The following is a 19,548-nucleotide window of genomic DNA, read 5'->3' on the forward strand; positions in this document are numbered from 1 at the left end:
CTGTAGATGGTCTTCTCTACTTATTGGGTGAATACTTTTCCACTTACAGTGGGTACTGCCCCAGCCGCTGTGGCTAAGCTGTAAACCAGGGCATCCATGTGCTTGGCATGACTTGTGAGAGCAGAGGTGCCAGTAGAAAATGAGGGATCACAAAAAATCTGCTCTTCCCAGGAGAGGGATTGCTTCCTCTCTGCTCTCCTGGGCTCCAAGAGCTGCTGAGCTTCACACGTGGTCTTCAGAGAAGATCATCTCCCCAGGGCTTTAGCAGGTATTGGGCCTGTGTGCTGGGCCTCTTGGTGGGCTTTGGGAGCTTCTGGACCTGTGTGAGGGTATCACAAGGCCCTGTAACTATTTTGGAGTTGTGTGCGCTGGGATTTGTTCTTAGCATCCCTGCTGAAGTCTTGATCCATGTGGGATTGTGGAATTGTTCTAGAGCTCTGGATGGATGTGGGACTGGAGTTGTGATGAAGAAGGCTGGGAAAGGACCACAGTGAAAGCCACAAGGGACGACTGGGATTTCCCCATGGCTATGTGTGTGGATGTTGCAGGTCCAGGAACATACCAAGACAGCAAGAGCAAAGTCTGATGTCTTGGAAGCCTGTACAGATCTTCACAGCTGGGGAATGTTGAGAGGCTGGGCAGTCTGTTTGGGACCATGAAGAAGGGGTGGCCTTGACAGTTCTTGTGTGGCAATGGGTATCTGGCAGCAGAAGAGTGAAATTATCCTTCAATTCCTCACCCCTGCTCCAAAATTCTTACATAATTGCATACAAGAAAAAATTTATTGAGACTGTAGCTGGAACAGGATTCTTGGAGAGGTTGAAGAGTCTCCATTCCTTGAGATGGTCAAAACCTGACCAGGCATGTTCTGATCCAGGCATGTAGCTGCCTCTGCTTTGACCAGGGCTAGGGGCAAGATTTGGGAGCTGCCAGCAATGTAAAGCCAGCAGTGCCTTCCAACCTCACCTGTTCTGTGACTTAGATGGGGGATGTTTGGGTGTGGCTTCTAGTGAAAAATAACAAGGCTTGTAAAGTAGAAGAATTTCACCCTCAGGTGATAGTCCCATGTGTTCTGTAGTGAGGGAACTCAGGGTCAGGACTGGAGTTTTTGACCTTTTTTGCCTGTAGGGCATGTATGGGTGCAGAGTCCTTGCTGTGAGTCTGGGGTGATCTCATGAGATCCCTTCCAGCCTGTTCTTTCTTTGCTGAATTGTTGTAGTGTTGCTGTCCTCTGTGTCCCCAGGACACCATGGCTGCCCAGCTGTCCATTTCCCTGCTGCGCCACACGGATCTGCTCCCTGCAGACAAGGCTTTCTATGAGGCTGGGATAGCTGCCAAGGTAAGAGCTGCCTGGACCACAGGACATACGGCACCATGGGCTCAGGGATTCTCAGCTTTATCTTCCCAAACCCTCCCTTGGCTGCTGGACTCTGCCACTGGAGGCTGTTCCCCAAGCAGCTGGCCAGACCTCAGCCAGTGAGAAGGTGAGACCTACAGACCCAGGAGTGGGCAGAGGCCATATCATAGCTCTGTTGGTGTGGATGTGAGACTGCTCAGCTCTGCTCTGCATCACACGAGTGTCTGACAGTCTGTCTGAGAGTTATGACACATGGCAAGGACAGCAGCATGTCCTCGCTGCCTGGACCTGGCTGTGCAGTGATAGAATCATGGAATGGTTTAGGTGGGAAGGGACCTTAAAGCTCATCTTGTTCCATCTCCTGCCATGGGCAAGGACACCCTAAACTACAACAACCTTCCACTAGACCAGGCTGCTCCGAGCCCCATCCAGTCTGGTCACAGTGCCTGTGTCCATTCTGCGGGACAGCCTGTGGCAGTGAGCTGGTTGTCCAAGGGATTCAGTCTTTGGGGATGGCAAGCTGGAATGTGCAATCTCCTTGTCCATTCTCTAGGCTGCAGGCAGGACACTGTGGCACAAACAGAGCCACATCCTTCCCAGCCATGGCTCTGTGAGAAAAGCTGTCTGTGAGGATGAGCTGCCCAGTCTCACTCAGGGTTCCTTTCCATACCAGGCAGTCAGCTGGGAGAACATGGCATTTGTCTTCCTGAACCGCTTCCTGGACCTCTCAGATGTGAGTATGGTCTGTGGGGGGAGGGCAGTCTCTCAAATTGCAGTGGCTCTAGGGCCACCACAGGTCCCCAGCCTGGCCAGGGCACACCTGAGGCTCCTGCATGGCAGCACACGGGAGCTTGTACTGATGGAGAGAGCCCTCTGTGTGTGCCTGGAGAGCAGTGGGCACCCTCACACTGCCTGGGGGAGGACCTGCCATGCAGGGCACCTGCACAGCCCTGGCCAGGTAACCCTGGGTGTGCCAATGCCTCTGTGCACATGGCAGCAAAGAGCACATTGGCCTGACAGCTGAGACCTGAAATCCTCATGGCTGCCGATGCCATTACAGCTTTCAGGGTGATGTCACTCAAGTTGTTCCAAGAGAAGAAAAACTACTTGGGAGATGGAGGCCGTGGCCCAGTGCTTTGGCCACTGTGATACAAGAGTGGGGAGTCCCCTCAGTCCCTCCTTTGACCAGCAGGTTGACCATCAGAAGCACCAAATCCAAGGGAGCAGACAGACCTCACTGTGCCAGACTCCCAAGTGCTGTCAGCAGCAGCTGGGGGAAAACAAAAGCACCTGACTATGGCAGTGTCTGAGAGACTGCAGAGGGTGGTCACACATGACAGGAGGGCCTGGTCAGCACAGCACAAACAGGCAGGGGCATCCTCACCATGAACTGTACTGTGAGCTCTATAACTGGCATTGCCCAGTGCTCTACCCCTTCTTTCCCAGGCCATTGAAGAAGGGAACCTGGATTCCCTGGACCATTCTGATTTTCAGAGGACAGACATTCCCTTCGAAGTACCACTTCCAGCCCATCAGCATGTGCCTGTGAGTGTCACCTGTTTTCTTCAGCTCCTGTGAGCAGTGATGCTGCTTCAGGGCATTCCAAACAGGGATTGGGGTGAGGCTGGGATTGCAGAGACTGCCAGGGATGGAAACGGACCCAGAACTGCCACCTTCTGCCTGTCCTCCCACTGCAGCCACGCACACATCTGCACGGACGCGTGCACACACCGGTGTACACAAACAGGTGTGCACAGCCGTGTTGCACACACGCAGGCACACGCTTGTGCACACACACACACTCAACCACCATCGTGCACCGTGCACGTGCGTGTTGTGTGCATCATGCATGCCCATGTGCTGCCTGCTCTGTGGGGCTGCAGCTGGGCAGCAGCATCACGATTCCAGGCCTTGCACTGGCCTTTGCCCCCAGGAGGAGCAGCGGGAGGAGGTGAGGGACTGGGTGCTCACCGTGTCCATGGACCAGCGGCTGGAGCAGGCGCTGCCGCAGGACGAGCGCGACACCTACGAAGCCTCTCTGGTAGCAGCGGGGACCGGGGTGCGCTGCCTGCCCTGCGTGCTAACAGGTGAGCTCCAGAGCAGCTCACTCAGACAAGAGATGACACGGTGCCATGCAGGCAGTGACAACATGCTGCCGAGTAGGTCTGGAGGGGGTGTGGGGCTGTGCTGTAAGAGGAGGGGAGGGACTGTGGCTGTGGGGAACCAGCTCTGCTGGAGGAGGTAGGGCTCTTTTTTACTTTGGGGGTGAGTGAGCACTGGAACGGGTTGCACAGTTGTGAGATCACCATCCTTAGAGACAGTCAAAAGCTGTCTGGACACAGCCCTGGGCTGGGATGGCCCTGCCTGAGCCAGGAGTTGAACCATACAGACACCAGAGCACCAGATGGGGGCCTGCTTTGGGGCTCAGCTTGTTCTGAATGTGTCATTTTGTGCCCAGGGTACCCAGTGCTAAGAAACAAGATTGAGTTGAGGCCAGGCCTAGAAGTGAAGAAGGATGCGTGGTACAAATTTGTGATGGCTGTCAAGGTGAGCCAGAACCTCACAGGCAGGGAGACAGGCTGTGGGTGGGGTTCAGCCCCTCATGTTGACAATACAGCATCCTTCTGGGTGAGTCATTGTCCCAGGGCACCCCAACAGTGCTGCTTGGTGGGGATTGACAGACCCAGTCCTGCCAGCCCACAGGGTGCCCTCCAGTGCCAAGGCCTCCCTCTCTCTGCAGACATCCCACAGCCCTGCAGGCCAGGATGTGATCGAGTTCCTCCGACGGTGGTGTGGGGGACTCCCAAGCACCAGCTTCTCATTCCAGTAAGCAGGACTCTGGCAGCTTTCAGACCTGTCCCTCACCACCTTCCCCATCCAATAAACATGTTATCTCAGCCCTGCAGTGCTCCTGTTGCCAGGGGCTGCTAAGCCCAGAAGACCTGCAGCTGCTGGGCACAGGGCTGTAAACCCTGTGCGAGTCTCAACCCCCACATCCATGGGTGACTTTCACACTGAGGCCACGGCTCTGTCAATATCCCTGTGCTTGGGGAGTGGCAAGCACAGAGATGGGCTCACAGAGTCGCTGTGCTTTCCTTCCCTTGGCAGGCCTTGCTCCCAGCCAGAACTCACCTGGCAGAGCCACTCAGAACAGCCAGTGTGGAAAAGAAAAGTTTATTTATTGAAGAAAATTAGAGATCCACACAACAGGGATTCTTCCCCTTCTGTTCCCTGAGATGTCTGAGCACAGGCACAGCCAGCTGCCATGCCTGCAATGGCACCAGGACTTGGGTCCCAGCACCTCTGCCCACCCCATCACTGCTGCCAGGAACCAGCGGAGCCTTCAGCACACCAGGAAGGTCCTGGCAGCCTGGGGAGAGATGGGAGAGCATCTGGGGCCCACGGCACCTGCTGACCTGCAGGGTCTGTCCCAGGTGGGGTGGTGGAGCTGGGGGGAGGGAGGAAGGCACAGCCCTCACCCCTGCAGACCACTTTATGCACACCAGCACTGCAGAAGGTGTGACATCGCCTTTTCCCCGACCTTGCTGGATCACAGCACTCCTGCAGCACCACCTGGGAGCGAAGGAGCATGTGCCATTGCCAGGCTGTGCTGCAGGGCCCAGCATCACATTGACTCCTCTGCCCATGTTCTTAGGAAGAGGTGTTTGGGGGGGCTGGTGTGGCTATGGGTCCTCTTGATGGCAGAGCCTGCTCCCCCTGTCCCAAACACAGCCCACAGGGTGCACTCACCTCTCCAGCTACACAGGAGACTCAGCAAGTCCTGCCAGGAGCTGCTGCCTCTCACGGAGTGGCTTCTCCATTGCTGTACTTGGCCTGGCCATCTAGAGAGAGAAAAAAAGACAAAAAAGAAGTGTAGGGTGGCGGGGACATGTGATGGGCAGTGTTGTCTCAAATAAAAAAGAACGGGCTTGGCTACCAGGGGGATGAAGAAGAGGATCCCTCTGCAACTCCCCATGAAGAGATGCTGGTCTGGCCCTTAGGCTGGTTAGAAGAGGTTCCAACTCAGCATCCTCCCCAACTACTGCACAGCCTCCTTGTTCCCAGCACAACCCAGCACCTTCCAAATGCAGCACAAAGGCAGCAATCGTGGAGGAGACACAGGGAGATCCATCCAGCTCAGTGGGGCGTACCTGCTCTTTGCCATAGCTGTGTGCACAGGGCCCGATGCCCTGGAAGACGAGAGCCACTAAACAGCACCTGCCTGAGATCACGGCTTCTGCAGCTGCCAGCAGCAAGGAGGGAAACCAGAGTGCCAGGGCTGTGTCCTGCGGAGCAGAGGTCACAGGAACGCGGGCACTGCACCAGGCTGGCTGAACACACTCAGCAGAGACCGTGTGGACAGCAGGGGAAAGAACGGGGAGAGGGAGAGAGAAGGGAAGCAGGAGGGAGCGTGAGAGTGAAAAGACGAGAGGAAGCAGAGAGAGAAGAGGCTGATGGGAGGAGTGGGGGTGTGCAGTGACCCTGCAGACTCACGTAGATGCGCGTGGTGTTGAAGGGACAGTCGTTAGTCGCAATGGCTGCCCGGGCATCCAGAGGCAGCGCGGAGCTGTTGCAGCCCCTGACCAGGTGCGTGCCCCGGCTGTGCACCGTGAGCGCGACGGCCAGCGCCAGCCCCGCGCTGCACGCCGTGGAGAGGAGGCAGTTCAGCACAGAGATGCTCAGCAGGGCCCAGTGCTGCAGGCGGCAAGAATGCGGGTGGGACTGGCACGAGCTCGGGGAAACGCTCGGGCCGGGCACCGATGGAGAAATGCTCCCCCGAGGGAGCACACACCATCTCTCGCCTCTTCCAGGTCGGCTAGACCCTGCCCTCGGATGAGGGTCTCACACTTTTCGCATCCTTCACCCCCCCGTGAACTCCGCACAGCTGGACCCCTTCTCTCGGGCTCCGTGGAGACCCCACACAGGCTCGGCTGTGTGCCGGGAGCCCCCAACCCCAACCCCAGCCCCAGCCCCAGCCCCAGCCCCAGTCCCAGCCCCGCCCGGCCCGGCGCACCCCAGCCCGTGTCCGCCCACCCTGCGAGCCCTGGGACCCCCGAGCCGGCGGCAACTTCTGCCCGAGGACGGTGCCGCCACCCTGCCGGAGCAGTCGGCAGGGCCGGGCCGGACACAGGCGACACCGGCAGCCGCCGCCGAGGCGGAAGGAGGCCGCGGGGCCAAGGTCCAGGGGAGCGGCTGCGGGCGGGGCAGGGCCGCGCCGCGGTCCCCCTGCCCGCTCGGAGCCCCGCACTCACCAGAGCCGCCCGGGACAGGTTGTGCGACACCAGGATGGCGACGATGCCCGCGGCGATGCTCTGCGGGGAGACCTGCGCTCAGCAAGGCCCGGGCAGGGCAGGGCCGGGCCCGCCGTCCCCCGCCCGGTCCGGCCGCGCTCACCAGCAGCCCCGAGCACACCGACACCACGTTGGCCGCCGCGTATTCGGGCGTGACAACGCGGCGAGCGCCGGCCACGTGCCGCAGGACCGAGCCGTGCACGATGGCGCCCAGCACGAGGCTGCCGTGGCCCAGCACGATCAGCCCCAGGCCCGAGCGCATCAGCCGCCGCGGCTCCGCCAGCGCTCCCGGCCCCCGCCGCCCCCCGGCCATGGCCGCCGCCGCCGCCGAGCGCCGCCCCGGGCAAGGGACGAGCGGCCTCGGCCCGGCCCCTCCGCCCCGCCCCGCCCCGCCCCGCAGGAGGCGGCACTCGCGTATTTACAAAACAGTTTATTAAAAATAGGAAATGATAGAAATGAGATGCAGGAGCCGCGGCTCGGCCCGGGAGTCCGCGGGAAGGGCGGGGGCCGCGGGGCCGCAGCCCGGGGCCAGCACTCGCCGCGGCCCCGGGCGGTGCGAACCGGTAAACAAAGTGCAGCCGGCGGCGGGAGCGAAGCGCCGGGCGGGGAGGGGGACGAGCCCGGCCACCCCTGGGCCCATGGCGGGGGAATGGGGGGGAGCGACCGGGGGGTGCAGGGCTTAGGGGCTCACCCCTGTTTACCTTTAAATAAAAAAAAATAAAAAAAAAAAAAAAAGAAAGAAAATGAAAAAAAAGAAAAAAAAAAACAAAAAACATTTCTGTGCTGTGCAAAAGACACTTTGTACAATTCAAACAGAACAAACTCCATGCACATGAGTGGGGCTACAGAACACCCCAAGCCAGGCCTCAGCTCCGCAGCACAACCTGGCAAATCCCAACAAAAACAGGGCTGGAAATAATACTGATGCGCAAAGTCCCCTTTAGGAGGCGGGCAGGGAGGACTGTCAATGAGCCCAGCCACGGCACATGCAGGATGAGCTTCCGAGCACTGCAGCTGGGGTCTCGTGGATGCCCGCCGGTGTGGGCACACACAGATGGGCCGCAGGCAGCGAGGCCATGCTGGCCACCCAGCAGCCACGGGGCTAAGATGACACAGTCACGGCCGTCAGGGCTCCATTCCGAGTGTAGTAGAACTTGCTAAATGCCTCTTCAAGTAAACAGGTGAGTCTGCTCTGGTCAGCCTGGGGACAACAAGGATAGTGAGGGGTAAGCCCCATGCACTCCCCCAGGGCAGGGACCTGGTTTATTCCTCCTGCCTCCTCCCCATGGAAAGGGCTGAGAAAGGAACACAGGCCTATAGCCTGAGACCCTGCTTACCTCGCTGATAAATCCAAGCTGGACCAGTTCAGCTGCCAGCTCCTGGATGTTGTCATCTGCAAGACAAGGAAAGGCGTCAGTCCTTGGTCCAAGGGTGCTGCTGGCCCCAGTGCACCTTGGCCGGGGCAGAAGGTACTTACTGGGCTGGAGAAGGTACTTACTGGGCTGGAGAAGGTACTTACTGGGCTGGAGAAGGTACTTACTGGGCTGGAGAAGGTACTTACTGGGCTGGAGGTCACAGCTCAAGTGTCGATTCAACTTGTCTTCCAGTTTCAGCAGCAGTGTCAGCTGCAGGGCAAAGAAATTCTCATGAGGGATTGCAGTCCTGCAGGCTGCCATGGCAAGCCCAAAGCAACCCTAGAAATGCCCCCTGGTATGGGAACTACTCCTCCAGAGCCCCACAGGGATCTAATGAACAGCCACAGCCAGTTCCATACTGAACTGCAGCTGGCAGCACCATCCTGTGCTGGAAGCCAGGACCTGGGGGTGGGCCCAGGTGCCAGGTCAGCAGCAGGCACAGGCCTGGGTCAGGCTCTGGGTCCTGACAGTGGCAGCTGCAGCAGTGTAGGGTTACCCCAGGCACCAGCAGCACATCCGAGCCATAAGCCCTGCCCCAGCTTCCCCCAGCTCAGCCAGCCGTAGAAACGTACGTGGTGCTTCACCCCCTCCTCCACGGACTCGATGTTGCACTGCATCAGCACCACCTGGAACAGAGGCACAGACCCCATAAGCAGCTGCTCCACATCCCTGCCTGGCAACGGGAGCACGAGGCAGAGCCCCTGGCATTTACCTTGCGGGTCTCCACCTCAGCAGGCTCTGGAGTTGGGGTTTTCACTGATGGGGGAGCAATGGGAGATTTCACCACAACTTGCTGGGGCTGCTGGGGTCGTGGCATCCCAAAAGCTGTGAGGGGATAGATTCCATTCCTGCAAGGAAGGAGCAGTGTCTGAGGTTATACCTCTCCAAAATTTTTGCAGTCTCACACACCACGAAGTTGTCTTTTTAAAAAAACCCTCTTACCTCACATCCTCCAGGAACTTGTCCAGCTCCAGTGCAGGAGACTGTGAGAAGCTGGAAAAGAAAATGTCCTGAGATAAGAAATCATCTCACAGTACCATCCACCTGGGTCTCTTGGGGTGGAGTTTCAAATCCCCATGTCCTGGGCTGTGTCCACAGGTAGGATGGGTGTGGACAGAGTCAGCCTCTGATGTGACAAGCTCTCATCTTCCCTTAAGGACATAACTATCTATAGGAGCTAAGGATGAGGCAGCAGTTATGGCACAGCCAGTCTCACATCCTTCAGAACCGTGCAATGCAGAGTTATTTGGAGGGTGGCCCAATGACACTGTTCCTGGTGAGCTGTTTCACAAACAGGTCCCTGGTTGCAACAAGCACTTGGAACAGCCAAACCCCTGCCTCAAGGCTGTTCTGAAGCATTCCAGAGATGAGGTAAGGACTGTAAAACCACTGGAAGCCTGACAGGATATTCACAAGTGCTTTATTGGCTGCACACCTGCCTCAGCTCCCAGAGCACTCTCCAGCCCCTCCCACACCCCCAGCAGCTGGGATCACTCTAACACAGCAGTAGTTTTCAACAAAAATTTACAATTTTTTTTCTAGCATGGCAGTCCAATGAACCATCCAGAAATTATGCTGGCATTTCAAGTCATTGCTGCTTTCTTTTCCTTTTCCAGCACCTCTGAGGTACGGCACTACAAGAAGCAAATTCCAACCTGGCACGCGCAGCCAGCCAAGCCCACAGACACTGACATCCCATGAATGTAAGGATCTCTCTTGCACAGCTTTGGCTGTTCACTTACTCTTCTGCATTTTGAAACTATATCAAAACCATTCCAAAGAGAATTTCATACTACTATTTCCTAGCACTATGACAGCTGGAACATCAGCTTTTGGATGGGTCTCTGTGGCTCAGAGAGCTGCTTACATGGACGGAGCTGTTCTCGCTTGTCACCTTGGTTACTACTCTTGTTCAGCAGCCTGAGCACTCCAGAACTCTGGGCTCCCCCAGAAGCACCCTAGGCTTCCCTGGGAATACAGTATTCACACCTTAGTCTTCAGCTAATCCCTTGACTAGCCAAGGCTTTGTTATTCAAAATGTACATCACTTTTTTGGCACTCTACTTGCTCCATATGTATTACAGCCATTCCCTTAGGGAGCCACCCCTAGAGTGTAAATAGTGCTGTGTGTCACTGACAGCTGCCTCCACTGCCTTTCCCTGTGCATAGCGTGGAATAAGATGCTCCATTAGGAAAACACTGAGGAACCCTTTCTCTCAAGTGCTGGACTCCATCTGGCCACTCTGTGATTGGTCAGAGCACCTCCCCAAACTGGTCAGCCATGTTTTGCTGGGCACTGCTCCAGCTACAGTGTGCTCATTTTGTCCGTCCATTTGGGGAACAATTCACCTCAGCTGCACAGAATATGCTCCCAGGAAACAGGTGCAAGGTCTCCTTCCACCCAGGAAGTGTGTGTGCCCAGTCAGTGATTGCTCCTTCACCTCCAGCTCCAGCAGCTCCCACTGGCACCCAGTCAGTGGGGAAACACCAGCACTGAGGTGATGGGCAGAGTCCCAGTGCTTGCACCAGTACCCCAGCACTGCTCCCCTGAGCATACCATGGGGACTTACATCATCTTGACTCCTTCCCTGTCCTCGTGATTGATCTCTGCCAACACTGCATTCATGTCGAGGTTTTTGGTCATTTCTTCTAAAGCATTTTCAGGAATCATATCTATTTTTAAAAAAGGAGTTACTTAGAGCAATTGCAGTTCCTCTCCAGCCTTAGAAAAGCAATGAAAAGTGCAGAGGTCTGATGCTCTCTGATGCTCTCAGAGCAGGTCAGGAAGCGTGGCCCTCCCAGCCCCACAGCTGCGTACGACAGCCAGGTATCCTACAGAGCAGCAGGGGATGGGGAGGGGCGTTCCCAGCCCAGGGTGCCAGCTCCCTGGGGTGAGCACTGACAGCTCAGCAAAGCTCTGCAGAGCACTGACCCATGTGGGGATGTGGCTCCCAGAGCTCTGTACTCACGCTGGTGCCCAACGATGCAGTGAGCAGCCAACAGCTTCAGCGATGGCACCTCAAACAGCGCCTGGTGGAACAGGAGCTCCCGGGCCGTGGGACGCCTGCCAGGGTCCTGTTCTAGACACTTCTGAATGAACTCCTAGAGACAAAACCTGCATGAAACAACAAGCAATGGCACCAGAGCAATTCAGGGCACCAAACCCCCTGGCTCACCCGCTGCAGGGGGTCCTCCAGCAGCTGGATGGCACTGTTGATGGCCTCCTGCGGCACGTAGGATGACTCCCCGTTCCCCTGGATCTCCAGCACCGCCATCTGCAAACAGAGAGTAGAGCATCAGACTCCACTGGGAATGGCAGACTGCATGGGACATAGGCTCAAGGAGACCACTGCCAAGCACGAGATCACCAGAGCCAAGCTGTTTGGGGGTACTTAAGGTCACATTTGGAGAGACAGAGAGAATGGCTGCCTCATTACAACAGCTTGCTCCTAGTACCCCAAGACTGCCAGGGAGCCCTGCTCTGCCAGCAGCAACCCGGACAGTAAGTGTCTCCATTTTGAACCACATTGGCCTGTTATTCTGTTTGATAATTCCATAATAAAGCAGTTACTGGATCCCTGCCAGGATCTGGCAGTGTCCCTTCTGGCTCTGCATCCCAAAACAAGAGCAAGCACACAGCACATCAAGAATGGGCTCCACAACTACACAGACACTAATTCCCAGCTAGGAAAGGCTGGAAAATATTGCAGAGAATGTCTCTACATTCAGCTTAAGTTTTGTTTCCTAAAAGTTGCATCTTTCCACAGTTCTCTTCCAGTTTCACTAATGGAATGTGCAGCACAGGATGCGGGTTCCTTGTGTTGGCTCTTTCTGACAATTCTCAGAAAATACTCCTAACAATAACTCCCATTACCTGGACTTGGACCTACTGACTGCAAGGACAGGGGAAGCACAAAGCTGCTACGACCAGGTATGTCAGACTCACATCGACTGCAACCAGCACCTCTGTCAGATGGGCACAGGCTGGCCCAAAGAAAGTGACAGACTACAGCTGTCCTCTGCTTCAAACACCACCCCAGGCATTGCTCACATACATGGACATTACATAACAGCTGGCAGCAGCGACTATTCCCTCCAGCCAGTGAGTCTGACTTCAGGTCTGGCCAAGACCCGCTAAGTAATCCATTACCCGTTAGGAATTTTGGGGAGAACTGCAAATCATCGAGCCATTTACATCTTAGTGAGGCACTTGGGGGAGCCTCCATAGGGACCCCCCAAGGCAAAGTGCACTTGGCTCTGAGAACAAAAAACACTCGTCACGAGCAAACCCACCCACAGCCACAGCCTTTCCTCGTATCTCTTTCCTCAGATTCATCATCTCTGTCCCACAATCCATGTTCAATGCTTACCTCCAGTGCACACATCCCAAAGGAGTAGATGTCCACAGCAGTGGTGACATTGGCAACTTCTGTAAGACAGAAATAGCATTGTTATCAGTCAGCTCTGCATGCAGCAGCAGCACTCTGCACCAGGCTGGGACAGTCCTGCAGCTTCTCCCTCCTCTGCTACCAAACAACATTGGAGCTGAAGCACTTCAGCAGGCAAATGGCTCAGAACTGTTAATGTGGCATCTTTCAGGAGCCTGGAACTGAGAACAGCTTGGAAGCATCAGTAAGGCCAAAAAAAAAAACCCAGGCATGCAGCCACAGCCACACCATACCTCCATATTCCGGGGCAAAGAAGTGCAGGTTCTTCTGCTCCTCACGACAGGTCTTCACGTGGTTGTTAATTGTGTCTGGTGCCACTAGAAGAAAACCAGGAATGCTTAGGATACAGAAAACCATAGCCCATCCCTGATGAAATCCCAGGGAACACCTGCAACTCCAGGCCCTTGCTGCCCAAAAGGGCAGAATGGTTGTGTTAAGGTGAGTCTTCACAGCCTTCATCTTTGTCACCTGCCCCGACCTGATACATTCCTGCAATTGTTTCCTTGGCAGCTCAGCATCAGTCTTCAAGGGCAAACCTGGAGACCACAACTGCTGCCTACTGGGAAGACAAGGTGGGAACAACTCCCAGTTGAAATGCCTAACTTCAATCAGATCTGTAGCATTTGTCACAAGCAGCTCCTGAGGAACAGCAGCCTGAGGAACAGCCAGAGATGCCAAGGTCACTGCAACTGGTGACCATCTCAGAGTTCTGGGAGGACAGACCTACCAGGCAACTCTTCCACGCTCCAGGAGGATGCTAGTGCCTCCAGACAAGAATCAAGCCAAGCTGCTGAAGGAAGGGAGGTGACCACCCAGACAGCAGAACCTCCCAGCAGCCAGCACCTCCACAAACCACTTGAAAATAAATCACAGCCACAAGAACAATGAGCAGAGCATAAGTATGGACCCCCATGAAAAATAACCCCCTGGGACAGCCACCTCTGCAGAGACTGCAAACAACTCTCCAAAACTAAGCAGCTGTCTTTGCCAGGGAGAAACACTGAGGTGGGCAGGGAACATTTGAAGCTCTACTGTCACACTGGAATGTGCCCAGTTCCAGAGTCTCAGGCCTATGTGCCACCTGGTCACCCCCCTGGACAATCACAATTGGTCCTTGTCTGTGCTGGCATAATGTGAGCTGACAGGGGACATGCCAAACCACTTGTATTTTTCCACACTTAAGAGGACTCACAGCTGAGTGAGCAGCTAACAGTTTCAGAGAGATGTTCTTTGGGCTCTAGTCAGACAAGAAGGACCTCCCTTGATAACCCAGCTCAGCCTTGCTGCATGGCACACACCAAATCGTATTACCCAATCTGATCACTGGAAGCAGAGCTTGCTCCAATAGCTAGGGACTTCTTTACCTATTCACAAGTAACTGCTTTCTGCTCCCTGTGTTAGCTCTGATCCTAAAAGTCCAGAAGGATGGCTTCCTTCCTGGTGCTCACCTGTTCCCAGACATCACCAGATCCTCTCACCTTCACATCACCAAGCAGCATAAGCTACATTCTATGTTTTTCTCCTAAGACCTGTTCTATTTTCCCAGTGACACTGACTGCTTCAGACAAGTTCTGGGCAGGGCTGTGCACCATCACCCCAAAGGATCTCAACACCCCCCACATGACAAGCGGCTCAAAGCCTTCCTCAAGGAGCCAGAAAATTCCCGATCCTCATCGGCACCCAAATGATGCGCTCTGGACTTCCATTCACCTTAGTATTTTGTACTCCTACATCAGTTACAACTGGAGTTTGCCCAGTCCTCTGCACTGGACTGGATGTGTTCCTGTGCTGCTGGAGCCAACCCCTCAGCCCCAACCCCGTCACCACCATCCATCCAGCGCCGGACTTGGCACACAAAGCACCCATGGCTCGCCCAGCACACTAGGTTCTCATACCAGGCCTTCTAAAGAGAGTATTTAAGGCTTCAGAAACCCTTCTGTTCCAACATCAGATTTATACTGTTGTTTATGGGATCCTGGATGTCTCTCTGTCCAATGCAGTGTATAGGAACTATCTATCATTTGTTTGTGATACCTGTTAAACCTGAAGGTACTGCAGACATGTCAGAAGGACTCCCAGTGGCAAACTAGACAATCCAGGGAGAGAAAATAACTTATTGTTTAACTCTTCTATTTGTTCTGTTTTTTTTTATCAGTATAATACATTGTAAAAGGAAACACGGACCAAAAACTCAACAACCTGGTCCTGCCAAATATGGAGCAGAATCAGCCAAGGAAAGTCACCCTCCACACAATGTTGTGATCAGCTTCATTTTCCAGTGTCTTTAAATCCTGTTATGACCACGTGTTGGATGGCAAGGGCCTGTTCACTACCCAGGCACTCTGTTCTTGGCTCCTGCACCCATTTAAGGACAGGGATGAGGCAGTGATCAATCACGGAACATATCATCAACAGAAACCTCAGCGGTGATGGCTGGTGCACTTGCATACCAGACAGGCAGGTAGAGTAATAGTCTAGCCCAGGCTCCATCTAAAGTGTCCTTAATGAGGTCCAGCCAGCCTTGATAATCCTCTGCATTCAGGTCCTACAGACTTTCTGCAATAGCACCAGCATTTCTGGAAAGAGCTGGGCTCGCACTGTCTGTGGGACCCTCCAACCCATAAACACAGAACTGACACTTAGGTAGCTCTGAATTTGCTGCTGTGGTTCCACCAGGGACCTGTCCCCTCTGGTACTCTGGACCTTGTGTTTCTTAACTTGCTGAGTCCCACTGGAGTGTTTTTCCATCACTGTTGCAGAGATTGGCTCTGCACCTGGGTTTGATCAGCCACACATGGCAGGGAACCTGCCTGTTCCAGCCATTTACATCCCAGCCCATGTGGAGCTTGGCTGAGGTGACAGGCATCACCTCACTCTGTTATTACAGAGCTGAGGCAGCACAGGGTCAGTGATCTCAGACACCCCAGAATGTCCTGTGTGTCTCAGAGCTAAGCAGGGTCAGCCCTGCCAGACACAGTTCTGTTCTATGCATCGCTGACAGCACAACATGCTTCTGAGGTCAGCTCTGAAAAACTTCCTGCAGGTGTGTTCAACACAGCAGGCTGAAGTGCTGTTACAATTGGGACAGGATTTTAGATGGTAAGACAAGAAACTTTGGGTTTAGTCTGGTTGCTGTTGCATGTCATCTTGATGCATAGGCCACTTAGCACTGACAGGGGCTTGAGAGCCTGAGCCTACATTTTAAAGCAACCTCCTGACTGTACAAGGTAAGAACACACACCTGAAGTCACCTCTGACACAGGCTCTCCTGCCTGACTCACACACGGCTGTCATCTGCCACTTATATACCTGTTTCTGTATTCTCAAACTGGCTCCACGCTGTGCATGACTGGATGGATGAAGGCTGGGACAGCTAAGTGAGACAAATGATGAAGACCACAAATTCAGATCACCAACAATAACAATGAATGTGTCTTTCTCAGCCACAAGAAGGTGACTACAAGGGGCAGATTACAAGACACACCTCCATGGGATTGACAAGTCTGGTGGGCAATTAGCAGAAATGAATTTTAGAAAAAGGTTCAGCTAAATACAGTGTCTGAGTAGGGCAGGTGATAGCAAGAGATCTGAAGTACAGCAGAGGGTAGAAGAAGCAACCTGTCTTTGACAAGCTGAACTCAATCTGACAACAAAAGCATGAAAAAGATAACTGTCATTCCAACAGGATCATGCTACAGCTGGTCAGACTTCTCAAACCCTCAAGAACATGCAAAAAGAGCTGTCCAGAGTAAGTGGACAGCTTGTGCACCCACTGGTTGTCAGCAGTGCCAGCCAAGGAGGCAATGGTGCCATTCCTTCCTGGTTGTCCCCACAGAAGGTTCAGCAGTTGCCAGCATCCAGCCCCCTGCTCTGGAACACTCCCTGCTGCAGAGGACATGTCCCTGTTGCGTGGTGTCCATCTCACACCCGCCTTTACTCTGCATTCAGCACTTCCCTTGTGTGGGCAGGAAGGATTGCCTGTCCCTCAGTCCTCCCCACGGCCTTTCCTGCGGCTCTGCCTCTCCTGCAGCAGCCAGAGCTGCTCGCGTTGGTGCGTGCACGTGAGGAAAGCAGAACGTGACTCCTCTCCTCACAAAGGGCTCAGCGCCCTGTCCCACAGACAGCAGGCGGAAACCAGCTATCAGTGAGAAGGATCAACAACTCTGACATTGTCCTGGGCTTGCTGTGCAACCCAGCAATGGCACAATTAACTGCTGTACCACCAGGGACCCAAAAATTATCAAGTGAACCCAAGCCCAGCTGTGCAGCTTTAACGGGGTGACCACAGGGCCAGGAGAGGTACGAGGCCACAGTATCATCCCCTGCACTCATGCCCCAGACACTTTCACTCCTGCAAAACGGTACACGACTGCACAAACCCACCATGGTACACAGTTTGCTTGCTCTGCACACAGTGATGACAAAAGCTTTTTTATTAGGGAGAGCAAGGCCTAGAAAATAAGGAACTAGAAAGCAATTTGGCATAAAAAGAAGCATACAGCCATTAAACAGGAAGAAGTGTCAGATTTATGCTGATCACAGAATAAAAGCTACCTACAGCCCTCAGATCAAAATGTTTGCAACACTGAGTCACCAGAAGCAACAGGATTTTATTATTTTTGACAGTTGAATATCATTAGCTGAAGGGGCAAATAGATTCAGTGTATGAAAAACTCACTACACACCGTTCCCCAGCGCCAGGCAAAGCTCCCCATGCACTTACACACATATGCACTCCTGCCACATCTACTGACATGGCTTCCCAGCACGAAGAACCTGCTAAAACACTGCCCATGGTTCCCTCCAGAAAAAACACTGCTGGAGCAGAATCAGCGGTACTGACAATAGAAAGTTAATGTCACACAAAAACTGGAGAAAGCTATTCTTCACAGAAATTAATGCAGAATCAAAATCATGGCATGGTTCATATGGGAAGAGACCTTTTGAGGTCACCCTGTCCAACCCCCCTGTTCCAGCAGGGACACCCAGCGCTGGTTGCCCAGTACCATGTCTAGATGGCTTTTGGGCAACTCCAAGAATGGAGACTCCATCCCTGCCTTGGGCAACCTGTGCTTGTGCCACCATCACTCTGAGAACCTCTGAGACCTCTAGGGTCCAGTCCAGCCCGTGCCGTGACCTCTGGTGCTGTCCCCTGGCAGCCCCGAGCGCTGGGCTCACCTGCAGCCGCCTCCCTAGAGGTGTCACAGCCAGGGATCCCCGGGGCTCTGCAGCTCCCTCAGCCTTATCCCGGCAGAGCCGCTCCAGCCCTGCAGCATCACAGGGTGCTCGGCGGGCTCTCCCCAGCCTGTCCTGTCCCGCGTGTCCTGGGGAGCCAGCGCTGGGCCACGATCTACAGGGTGGCTGCACAAGCACTGCACAGAGGGCCAGGACCATACCCGCTCTCCTCTGGCAAGATTTTGCCTAATGCAGCCCAGGGCATCATCGGCTACTTTTGGGGCCACACACACTCCTGTCAACAAGCCACAGAAGGACATGACCACATGTGTCACATTTCTCATGAAGCAGCAGGTGGTATTTTTATCTTCAAAAGTATACTTAGAGCTCTAAGTTGACATGTTTGACCACATCCATTACATAGAAGCAGAAAGTGGAAGAAGGCAGAGCAGGAAAAACAAGAACAGATAAAGAAGAGCTGTAAGATTAGTACCTGTCAATCCTGGCTGCATGCAGGCTCTTAAACAGGGATTTAAGAGATTACTGCCACTTTATCTGGAAGAGTTCATGATACAAACAACTTCATCCCTTAAAGTGTGTTGGGTGATCTGAAATCTGCACCCAAAACCAAGTTCCACATTCTAGACCAGAAGAATGAAGGTTTCACTGACCATGCAAACCCCTGCTTGAGCTACACCATCTAACTGCAATGCAATGTTGATAGGAAAAGGATACACATCCTTTCACATCATTGACCATGCAATTGGTCCAGAATAGACATTCACTGAAATACTACAGACTCAGCTACTCTGGAGGAATCATCTATCTACTCCCAGAAGACAGATGCACACTAGAAAACAAGTCCTCAGAAACGTGACTGTGAAAATCATCTTCTGCTGTGAGCAGCTCTGCTTAACAGAAGCAGAGATTGAACCAATATAAATGCACATTCTAAAATGCAATTAGGGCCCACAGGACCAATAATTTCAAGCACAACTTTCCCGAATTTTAAACTCCGCATCTTTGATTATTATTGTTCCACAACATGCCAGACGGACCTTGGGAGATTTAACCTACAGCAAAGCTCAACCTGCTTGGAAGCAGGTGCCAGAGTGCAAACACCATGTGGCCCACACAGTTCCAGACCTAAACCACCAACCTGTCCAGGTTGGGAGGGACCTCTTGAGAAGACAGCTCACCTTCTGCTCAGACACCACAGGCTGCCTTTGCTTGTTTGGGTTTAAGTATCTTTTCAGAACTGGCATGAAGGAGCTTCCTAAACTGCTGAGGTCCCCAAAGCCTTCAATCAAAGGGCCCTGAAAGGAGGAGACACCTGCAACTGCTGTGCTAATATGAGAATGGGTGAATGAACACCTGGATGACTATAATCCACATCCCCATACCCATTGGGAAAGTCCCATAAAAACAGAGAAAAAACAGCGCTGAACAAAACAAGCAGCAATGCCTTCAGTGAAACACAGAAATAACAGCGACCTCAGAAAATGGATGTTCAATAACCTGGAGCACTGAACAGAGACATTTAAACCTTTAAAATATCTTATTTAACTGAAAACTACAACCAGTCTAGATGATCATCGTTTTCTGGTGTTTTCATAAATGAGGTGAATCACAGCAGCACACAGAGGGTACACTGAACTAGGAAAGTAAGTACTAGGACCAAGAGCTTGCTTTTAAACCTTCTGCAAAATAAACATGAGTTTATTACTAGCACAGCATAGAAGGAGGAAAATCTTTGCAACAAGGCCACCAAGGTCACCAGTTTTTATCACTAAACTGGACATTAAAAATCCCACCGCCCTCCCCCAGACACACACACACTGAACATGTGGTCAGCAGGAGGC

The 19,548-nt window shown here is 53.7% G+C and overlaps 3 protein-coding genes across 9 annotated transcripts in view; 1 reads left to right on the forward strand and 2 right to left on the reverse strand.

The window, feature by feature from the left end:
- IFT172 (intraflagellar transport 172) overlaps window positions 1–4,592 on the forward strand; it is a 38,354-nt gene extending 33,762 nt beyond the window's left edge. Inside the window, exons 43-49 of one of the 6 annotated variants that reach the window (XM_088052711.1) lie at window positions 1,244–1,339; window positions 1,911–2,090; window positions 2,804–2,902; window positions 3,291–3,444; window positions 3,816–3,904; window positions 4,098–4,183; window positions 4,256–4,592. In XM_088052711.1, coding sequence (XP_087908837.1) covers window positions 1,244–1,339; window positions 1,911–2,090; window positions 2,804–2,902; window positions 3,291–3,444; window positions 3,816–3,904; window positions 4,098–4,183; window positions 4,256–4,592 — 1,041 coding nt within the window. The other 5 variants (XM_088052712.1, XM_014261312.2, XM_005532714.2 and 2 more) reach the window with 5 other exon arrangements.
- On the reverse strand, window positions 4,511–6,961 carry KRTCAP3 (keratinocyte associated protein 3). Of its 2 annotated transcripts, none has more exons than XR_015772143.1 (6): window positions 6,752–6,961; window positions 6,610–6,669; window positions 5,852–6,052; window positions 5,295–5,643; window positions 5,108–5,199; window positions 4,511–4,930 (listed from the first exon to the last, which is right to left on the reverse strand). XR_015772143.1 is itself a non-coding variant. In XM_005532736.3 (6 exons), exons 1-5 carry the CDS (start codon window positions 6,959–6,961, stop codon window positions 5,116–5,118), a joined length of 690 nt encoding a protein of 229 aa, XP_005532793.1. In that variant the 3' UTR covers window positions 4,511–4,930; window positions 5,108–5,115. The 2 variants fall into 2 exon arrangements, 1 of the variants encoding a protein (XP_005532793.1); XM_005532736.3 differs by having other exon boundaries at window positions 5,509–5,643.
- A 389-nt stretch (window positions 6,962–7,350) lies between these two features.
- Window positions 7,351–19,548, reverse strand: part of NRBP1 (nuclear receptor binding protein 1) — a 34,459-nt gene continuing 22,261 nt past the window's right edge. The window contains exons 8-18 of the mRNA XM_005532715.3: window positions 12,745–12,828; window positions 12,434–12,492; window positions 11,240–11,338; window positions 11,033–11,165; window positions 10,634–10,736; window positions 9,006–9,056; window positions 8,776–8,911; window positions 8,636–8,689; window positions 8,210–8,273; window positions 7,986–8,041; window positions 7,351–7,849 (exon numbers count right to left, since the gene is read on the reverse strand). Of these exons, the coding sequence (XP_005532772.1) occupies window positions 7,751–7,849; window positions 7,986–8,041; window positions 8,210–8,273; window positions 8,636–8,689; window positions 8,776–8,911; window positions 9,006–9,056; window positions 10,634–10,736; window positions 11,033–11,165; window positions 11,240–11,338; window positions 12,434–12,492; window positions 12,745–12,828 (938 nt within the window). The 3' untranslated portion in view covers window positions 7,351–7,750. The remainder of the gene's footprint in view (window positions 7,850–7,985; window positions 8,042–8,209; window positions 8,274–8,635; window positions 8,690–8,775; window positions 8,912–9,005; window positions 9,057–10,633; window positions 10,737–11,032; window positions 11,166–11,239; window positions 11,339–12,433; window positions 12,493–12,744; window positions 12,829–19,548) is intronic.

The sequence above is a fragment of the Pseudopodoces humilis genome, chromosome 3 (assembly GCF_049639895.1).
Source record: "Pseudopodoces humilis isolate 2021_Gansu_Grassland_sample_001 chromosome 3, ASM4963989v1, whole genome shotgun sequence".
NCBI classification, from domain to species: domain Eukaryota; kingdom Metazoa; phylum Chordata; class Aves; order Passeriformes; family Paridae; genus Pseudopodoces; species Pseudopodoces humilis.

Coding starts and splice junctions, on each gene's coding strand:
- KRTCAP3 (XM_005532736.3), bottom strand. CDS start 6,961: ATGGCCGGGGGGCGGCGGGGGCCGGGAGCGCTGGCGGAGCCGCGGCGG. Junction 6,053..6,609: donor ACCTGTCCCGGGCGGCTCTG/GTGAGTGCGGGG, acceptor TGCCGCCTGCAG/CACTGGGCCCTGCTGAGCAT. Junction 5,644..5,851: donor TCAACACCACGCGCATCTAC/GTGAGTCTGCAG, acceptor TCTGCTCCGCAG/GACACAGCCCTGGCACTCTG.